This window comes from Primulina tabacum, chromosome 15 (assembly GCF_025594145.1).
Source record: "Primulina tabacum isolate GXHZ01 chromosome 15, ASM2559414v2, whole genome shotgun sequence".
NCBI classification, from domain to species: Eukaryota; Viridiplantae; Streptophyta; class Magnoliopsida; order Lamiales; family Gesneriaceae; genus Primulina; species Primulina tabacum.
This window is the reverse complement of record NC_134564.1, coordinates 6,774,109-6,782,313: the sequence shown is the minus strand read 5'-3', so window position 1 is coordinate 6,782,313 and position 8,205 is coordinate 6,774,109. Positions and strand designations below refer to the sequence as shown.

The window sequence follows — 8,205 nt, the reverse complement described above, 5'->3', positions numbered from 1 at the left end:
AGACAACAATAGTTGTGTCAGGACATCATCGATAGGACCTTCTATGATACAAGCAAAAGGATTCAAGAAAAGAAATGGTGTGAAAAAGTCAAGAAGGTTCAAGAGTTGGGTAGAACTTCAAGCAAAACGAAGAAAAACAAATTTGAGAGTCGATGTAAATTAACTAATATTAATACTTTTTTGAAATAAAAATTATCTAGATTTCTTATTTTTACAATCATTGTAGGATATCGGAACACATGATGAATTACCCGTATCTTGTTCAGCACCTCCGGTATCTCATGCATGTCTTCAAACAACTGGAAGTCAATTCAATTTCACTGAATTATTAATGGTATGAACTTTAATGATATTTAGAAATTTTTTAGTTGGTAAAAATTTTAAGCCAAAAAAATATTAATTCTTATATGGTAAAATTGATTTTATAATATTTATTTTTATTTAATGTAGGCACAATTTGATCATCCTCACCATTCTCTTGAAGCCGTGGATTTCAATGGAGATATATCCAATAATGCTCTTGAGTAGTTTTTTATTTAAAGAATAGCCGATTAACATTGTTAGTTGAAATGAAGTTTCAAAATGTATGAATTATTTATTTTTTATGGAAATGTGGTGTTGAATTTTAGTTTTTGATATTGCATGATGGAAATGTTCTAAATTTTAATTTTAGCATTAACATGTTAATAGTTTTATATTGTTAAAAATTTTGTTCATTGGAAAAAAATTAATAATACTCATCAAAATTCGGAAAAAATGATACGATTTTTCACATGTAAAAATTTAATATAGTAATTTTTAATTGCAAAATTATTAATTTAACATAAAAGAATTAAAATGTTTATATTATTTCATATAAAATTGTCCAATGTTTGTGGAAGATGGAAAATAATGGAGAAAAATAGAAAGAAAACAAAAGAGAATAAGAGAAGGAAAAAAAAGAGAAAAATGAAAAAAAATAAAAAAAAATTCAATGTAGGCGATCCGGATCCAACAAATTTCTATGTTATTTACGTTTCGCATGCCTTTATTTACTCATTCCGCCTAACATTTCAAATATATATCAACCATTATGCTTAAATATATAGTTTTCCTTTCACCCACATTTTCTTTAAAGACTACGATAATCACATAAATTCACTTATATCCTAGCACCAAGGACATATTGCATAGCAAGAAACTACGAGGTAATTAAAGAATGTCAGAATCCAACATAAAAGACTAAAACTTAGCGATTAATTAGGTGAAGTCATTTAGATTAGTCAGTTGAAAATATGGTATTTTGTAGAATAGCGCACCTTGTATTCCCTTTATTTGAAGAGGACAAGGGAGTGGGGGTCTCCTCAATATTCATTTTTCCACCAAAAAGTAGAATATCCACTTATCATGCATTGATTGAAAGTGTTGCCCTATTTAATGAATTTTTTTTTTTTTCCTTTTTGTCACATTCATTCAATTATTGTTTATTATGTGGCTCCAATTGGATGACGACGATGATGATTATTATTATTATTTTGCACAAAAAAAGTGATGATAATTATTAGAGTAGATTTCTTGTGAGACAGTCTCACGAATCTTTATCTGTAAAACAGATAACTCTACCGATATTCACAATAAAAATTAATATTCTTAGCATAAAAAGTAATATTTTTTCGTGAATGACTCAAATAAGAGATCCGTTTCACAAAATACGATCCATGAGACCGTCTCATATAAGTTTTTGTCTAGTTATTTTTGGTGGAAAAAAACAGTCAATCAATGGATATCACTGGTTAAAAAGGTTGTAATACATTTGCTTCCCCCCCAAGTTTCAAAATGTCTAAAACTTAAATTTTGACAAGTAAAATCAAATTACGAAATGGTTAAATGCATTTGACCCCAAAACTCATTTATTTCCACAAAATATTTAAGTGAGTTTGATTGAGTCAGGTGTAATCCAGCATCTCATTTTCCAACAGATAATCGAAGCATTGTCCGAATCCAATATATAATATTTATTGTCACTTAGACATAATAAAATGTTTATTTATACAAAATAATATAAAAATGAAATCTGGTTCCATAAACTGCTCTGTAAACCCTTTTCATATGTTGTTTTTCTTAGTCAAACATAGTAGTGTCAAATAATTTGATTGCGATATTGTGTTTAAATATAACACTATATTATGTCCGCCTAGAGGAAAAATAATTACCGCAATATATTTATTTGTAAAATCAAGTATATTGATATATATATATATCTAAAATATATTTATTTGTAAAATCAAGCATATATATACCTATATATATATATATTATTTTCAGAATTGATACATATAGTCAAACTTTTTTTTAGTCCAAACTCCAAAATACAACCGCCACCCTTCTCATAACCGGTCCACAACCGGTCCACACCGGTCCACGCATTTTATTATATACATATACGTGCACACATTAATATTCATCAACGGTAAAAAGTACGAATACAATTATAATGTGTAAACAACAAAAAAAAGAGGCAATGTTTTAAATGAAAAGGGACTTGAAACAATCTCACGAATTAATTTTACGAGTATAGATATATTTTTTATTCTAAATATAAATTAGGTCTATACGTCTCACGGATAATGTCTCATAAGATACTTACTCAAAATTTTATTACATTTGTAAGAGAATTAAACACGAAATTTTTATATAAAATTTTTTGTGAGACGGTTTCACGAGTCTATTTTGTGAGATGAATATTTTATTTGGATCATCCATTAAAAAATATTATATTGATTATTTATTATTATAAATATATACCTGGTAAAAGAAAGTTGAATCGAATGAATCGTAACCAAAATGATGATACTTACCTTAGAATCAATGAAATAGCAATAAACCAAGCAATTTCCATTTGGTTGAGCGAGGAATATCATCAGAATAGGAAAAGTAGTGTGTGTGTGTGGGTGTCTGGTGCGTGTTTCGATTGTTTCTCTCCAGCAGGTCATCGGCGGTCCCCGATACATACATCTCTTTCCACCACCTGCCAGCCACCAATTATCAAAGAAGATTCCCTTTTCTTCCCAAAATTCCTTGCTCCAAACCACTTCTCTCCTCCACCGCCGTAGTATCCGATTTCTCCTTCCTTCTTTTATAGCAAAAATTCCATTTATGTTAGATTGAGCCTTTTTCATATGGGATGCGCCACTTCCAAGCTCGATGATCTCCCCGCCGTGGCTCTGTGCCGGGAGCGTTGCGCCTTTCTTGACGAGGCACTCCGCCTGCGCTTCGCGCTTGCTGATGCTCACGCTGCTTACCTTCAGTCTCTCAAGGCGGTGGGTCTCTCTCTGCACACCTTTTTCATTCAAGATCTCGATGCTTCCGCCCACCGTCCGCCGTCTCCGGTGCTGAATCTTCCGCCGCAGAGGAAAGGGGACCCTCATGGGTACTCTTCCTCTTCTTCCGAGAATATCCACCACCTCCACTCCCACTCCCACTCCGACTCGGGTTCGCACCTGCACTTCCACTCTGACTCCGACGAGGAGGAGGCTGACTCCTTGCATAATAATCAAGTCAGCTCGCCGGTCCGCAACCAACAGTCCTACGCTGGTTACATGCCTCCTTACGAGAATCTCAATTTCAATTTTCCCGGAGCTACAGCCGGCGGGGGTGGGGGTTTTATGCATATAAATTATATGAAAAATCAAGCGACGCCATCTGTGGTCTATACCCAACGGCCCATGACTCCAAAAACATGGCACATGGATGAGCCTTCTGTTTCCGCTTCTTCTTACTATCCGTATTCTAGTTATCAGGACGATATCAATCGAAATCCCAATCCTTCTTCTTATACTAATTACAGTGGTTATACAAGTTACCCCAATTACGGAGCTGGAGGAGGCGGGTTTTACGGTGGTTCTTCTGCTGCTCCGGCGCCTTATGGTGGCGGATTTTCGTCTCAACCGGCGGCGTCTTCAAGTTCTAAAGCACCGCCTTCACCACCGAGGAGCTCCGGTTGGGATTTTTTGAACCCGTTTGATGGATTCGAAAAGTTTTATCCGGCTACCACTTCGAGCCGCGACTCGAGGGACGTGAGAGAGGAAGAGGGGATTCCGGATTTGGAAGATGAGGAAGATGAGGTAGTAAAGGAAGTTCATGGCCATCAGAAGTTTGTTGATAGCGGAAGAAGCAGTTACTCGAAGCCAGGGGTATCCGAAGCCGACGTGCAGGAGGCTAATGAGGCCCAGTTGCAGTACAGATTGAGGCCCAAAGTGGAAATGGAGACAGATCCAGTTGAATACGAGGTGCATATGGTGGATAAGAAGGTAGTTGGTGCTGATGACAGGTCAAAAGACCAGGGAAGTGCTTCTGGATTCAATCCTCGAGGTGGGCTCAAAGGAGATTTAGAAGTTGTGAGAGAGATTCAACTTCAGTTTGAGCGAGCTTCAGAGTCTGGAAGCGAGCTTTCTAAGTTTCTGGAAGTTGGCAAGCTACCGTATAAACGAAGGCATGGTGTCAATCACGGTAAAAGATCTGATTTTTCTGTGTGTTTTAATTTCAAGATTTGATTTTTAACATGGTTTATTGTTACCTGAGAAGCATTTCTCTATAGGCATGTATGCCATTTATGGAATTGGTATTTGACTCGTACTTGATTTAGTTAACTGGATTGGAGGCTGAGTTATGGCCTAAACCCATTTTCTCCCGAAACATTAAGTTGGGATATGCTTGTTGTAAACGAGTTTTGATTAAAATTTAATGCCTTTCTGATCAATATGTCGGATATTTGTGTGGCAGTGTCTTCCAAGATGCTGCATCTGCCTGTGGTATCCTCACAGCCTTCAACATCTAAAGGCTCGGAGATGAATATGGCCGATCCTGCTTACTTAGATGCTGATCAAGAACTGGAGACGTCCAGAAATCTTTCTTCTACTTTACATAAGCTGTACATCTGGGAGAAGAAACTGTACGAAGAAGTGAAGGTACATAGTTATTAGCTTATATAACTCTCTGTTCTTTCTTTCTTCTTTATCTTGTGTTCCTCTTTACCAACCTCCTCTCTGAATTTAATCTGTCTTGGACACTTGTTGTTCGATTGTGCATGTGTGCTGACTGATATGGTTTGTGGTCCCTCGACTTGGCTCATTTTTCTAAGAAATCATCAAGAATTGTGATGGCTCATTTATGCTACTGTCATTTACTTTTAACTTCACATCCATATATTTTAGTTACGCGAAGACATTTGAGTTTATGACCCTTGGAGTTTATTAAACAATCCGTGATTGCTACATTGCCAATACTTTTTTAATGTAGTTTTAGTATGCTTCAATTTGTATTGCAGCAGCACACCAGCGTCCAGCCTATATTACTAACGTGCTGTGTTTCATTAGATTTACTCATCTATTTTTGCATGAGGTGCAATTTAAAGGGATGTTAAGCTGCAGTATAGTGTATAGCATGTAGGGTGCTTTAGGAATGCCTGTGGTTCTTCTGCTTTCTATTCGCTGTGTACCCATTTGGCCATCCGAATAAAATCGCATATGTAGGAAGGCCAAAATATTTGCCAATTGAGTTTTGGTAGCCATTTTTATATTCCCGCTTCCACAGGCTGAGGAGAAAATGAGGCTACTCCATGATCGCAAGTCTCAAAAACTGAAGCGTTTGGATGAAAGAGGTGCTGAGGTTCATAAAGTTGACGCAACCAGAACTTTGGTCAGAAGTCTTTCCACAAAGATTAGAATTGCTATTCAAGTGGTGGATAGAATCTCAGTGAAGATAAATAACTTGAGGGATGAAGAATTGTGGCCACAGCTAAATGACCTCATTCAAGGGTATGCATGGTCTATGTTAATTAGTTTTACACACTGGTATGATGAATTACACCACTCTAAATTTGTCTGTCAAATTTTTTGTATTATATCATTATTAGTCTTTTATTTTATCATGTAATCTAATCTGGATTGGGTGAAAAATTACTGGATACACAATTACCAGCCAGAATAAACCTTCAGGGAGTCCATGGTCGTGAGTTTTTGTTGTATGATGAGGTAATAAGTGGGAAATGCCCAAGGGCATTATGGCATATGACATCAATTTGCATGAGGTTGGAATTGAAGTCATGGCATTCTGAATGAAAAAACTAAGCAGGCTGGCTTGTTTTTATCGTTTGATTCACGTACATGGAGACCACATTAGTTCCAACATAAAGTCAAGGATTGCGGCGATATGATTATGATTTGCTTTATTCTAAGAGATAGCAGATTTTTAAAGCATTATGCAGAAAGTGTATTTATTATTTACTGGGGACGATACAATTCTAGCTACATCTCCGTGCTTTTCAGAGGAAGAGCGCAACCTTGAATAGGAATTAGAAGACTGTTCTTACATGGATATATTGTTCGACATCTCTAAGCATGATGATTTTTGAGTTGCTTAATTGGGTACAATATTTTCTTATTTGAGTATCGCGAAGTCGATCGAACCAAAAGGACGGGAGAGAGGACTTCTGATTAGTCAAATATTCTAAAACATTAATGTTTTATGTTTTGCACCTCGTTCCTTCTTTTGCTTTACTCTTTGAACTAGGAGAGGGGAACGTATTATTTTAGTATAAGGATATAATGGCAGTCACCTGGAATATATTTTGCTTGAAGATGGTTAGGACCTCACAATCTTGTTCCATAATGTACTGCAGGAAGTCCCACCGTGTTTATTTTTCATCTTTTTCCCATTTCTTTTGTTTTACCATTGTACTTTGTGTGTTTAATACATTATACTATGAAATTTCAAGTGCTTTTTTGGTATGCATTGACAATATTGCTTTTAAGTCAATGCCTTTTTCATGATGCATCTTTTATATATTTATTTATCCTAGGTTAACTACTATGTGGAAGTCCATGCTGGAATGTCATCGTAATCAATGCCAAGCAATTGGAGAAGCCAAACGGTTAGATACCATTGCATTCCGCAAGCACTTTAGTGATGCTCATTTTGAAGCAACTCGTCAGTTTGAACATGACCTGGTTAATTGGACTTCGAGGTTCTCGTCTTGGGTTGATGCACAAAAGGGCTTTGTCCGAGCATTAAACAGCTGGCTCAGAAATTGTCTCCTCTATGTTCCCGAAGAAACAGCTGATGGAATAGTTCCATTTTCTCCAGGTAGGATTGGTGCCCCCCCGGTGTTTGTTGTTTGCAATCAGTGGTGGCAATCCCTGGAAAGGATTTCTGAGAAAGAAGTGGTTGGATCTATGCGAGACTTCGCCTCAAATGTGCTTCAGCTATGGGACAGGGATAAGGCTGAGATGCGCCAAAAGATGTTGGCCAGCAAGGATGATAGAAAGATTAAGAAGAGCCTGGACAAAGAAGACCAGAAAATACGAAAGGAGATTCTGGCTTTGGACAAAAGGATGGTTTTATTAAATTCCACAAACGACAAAGGTATGCCATCGACTGGGCACGCTGTGTATCAGAATGAGACCACTAAAGGGGGAAGCCTGCAGGCAAGTTTGCAACATGTTCTTGAAGCCATGGAGAGTTTTACATCTAACTCATTGAAAGTTTATGAGGAGTTATTACAACGAATTGAAGAGGACCATCCTGCCCGGGAGCATGAAAGAGTTTCTTAGTGGTTGCTTTGTTAAGGTGACAACGAGGTCATGCCTCTTGGCGAGATTTTGTCCTTAAATTTTAAAGTTCTGTTTCAATGAGACACCGGTACTAAAACTATTATTTGTCTTGAAATGGGGGGAGGGAGGGAGCTACTTCCTGTGGATTATTCCGATTGGTGTCTGCTTTAATGCAAAGCAAGATATGGTTTGCTAGGTGCCATTAATTGGTTTGAGATGATATTTGAATAGGCAAGGCGGGGAAAGGTTAATGGAGGCAGCTCAAGAGCGTTTGGACCTGGAACAGAAGTGAATTAGATTTATTAAGATCGTTGCATCCACCATGAAGATATAAAAAAATGATGGGTATTTATCTCCTGAGAAAGATGACCAAACGTTTGAAACATATCACATCATCATGGGTTGGTCTTCTGGTTCAAATACGAGGAGGAATCTATTTAAGGAGCCATGCAGGATGGAGTTTCAGTCGGCATGAACAGAGAGGCGAGAACTATCCTATACGCTCTGGTTGTGCAAATTTCGTCCTTTTCATGGCCCCTATGTACGCAATTTTGCATATCCATTATTCTTCCTGTGTCCTTTCCAAGTGTAAGTTGCCTTAAATGAGGATCTTTTG

At 37.1% G+C, this 8,205-nt stretch overlaps 1 protein-coding gene across 1 annotated transcript; it reads left to right on the top strand.

Moving 5' to 3' along the window:
* The first annotated feature begins 2,863 nt into the window (after positions 1-2,863).
* LOC142527569 (uncharacterized) lies at positions 2,864-7,974 on the top strand. Its single transcript, XM_075632411.1, has 4 exons — positions 2,864-4,488; positions 4,762-4,946; positions 5,572-5,795; positions 6,839-7,974. The coding sequence occupies exons 1-4, from the start codon at positions 3,159-3,161 to the stop codon at positions 7,587-7,589; spliced, it is 2,490 nt and encodes an 829-aa protein (XP_075488526.1). The 5' UTR covers positions 2,864-3,158; the 3' UTR covers positions 7,590-7,974.
* The last annotated feature ends 231 nt before the right edge of the window (positions 7,975-8,205 follow it).

What these genes read in the sequence shown, in the direction of transcription:
- LOC142527569 (XM_075632411.1), top strand. Translation starts at nt 3,159, where the DNA reads ATGGGATGCGCCACTTCCAAGCTCGATGATCTCCCCGCCGTGGCTCTG. An exon ending in AAGGCATGGTGTCAATCACG is followed by an intron (nt 4,489 to 4,761) that starts GTAAAAGATCTG and finishes TTTGTGTGGCAG; the next exon opens with TGTCTTCCAAGATGCTGCAT. An exon ending in CTAAATGACCTCATTCAAGG is followed by an intron (nt 5,796 to 6,838) that starts GTATGCATGGTC and finishes TATTTATCCTAG; the next exon opens with GTTAACTACTATGTGGAAGT.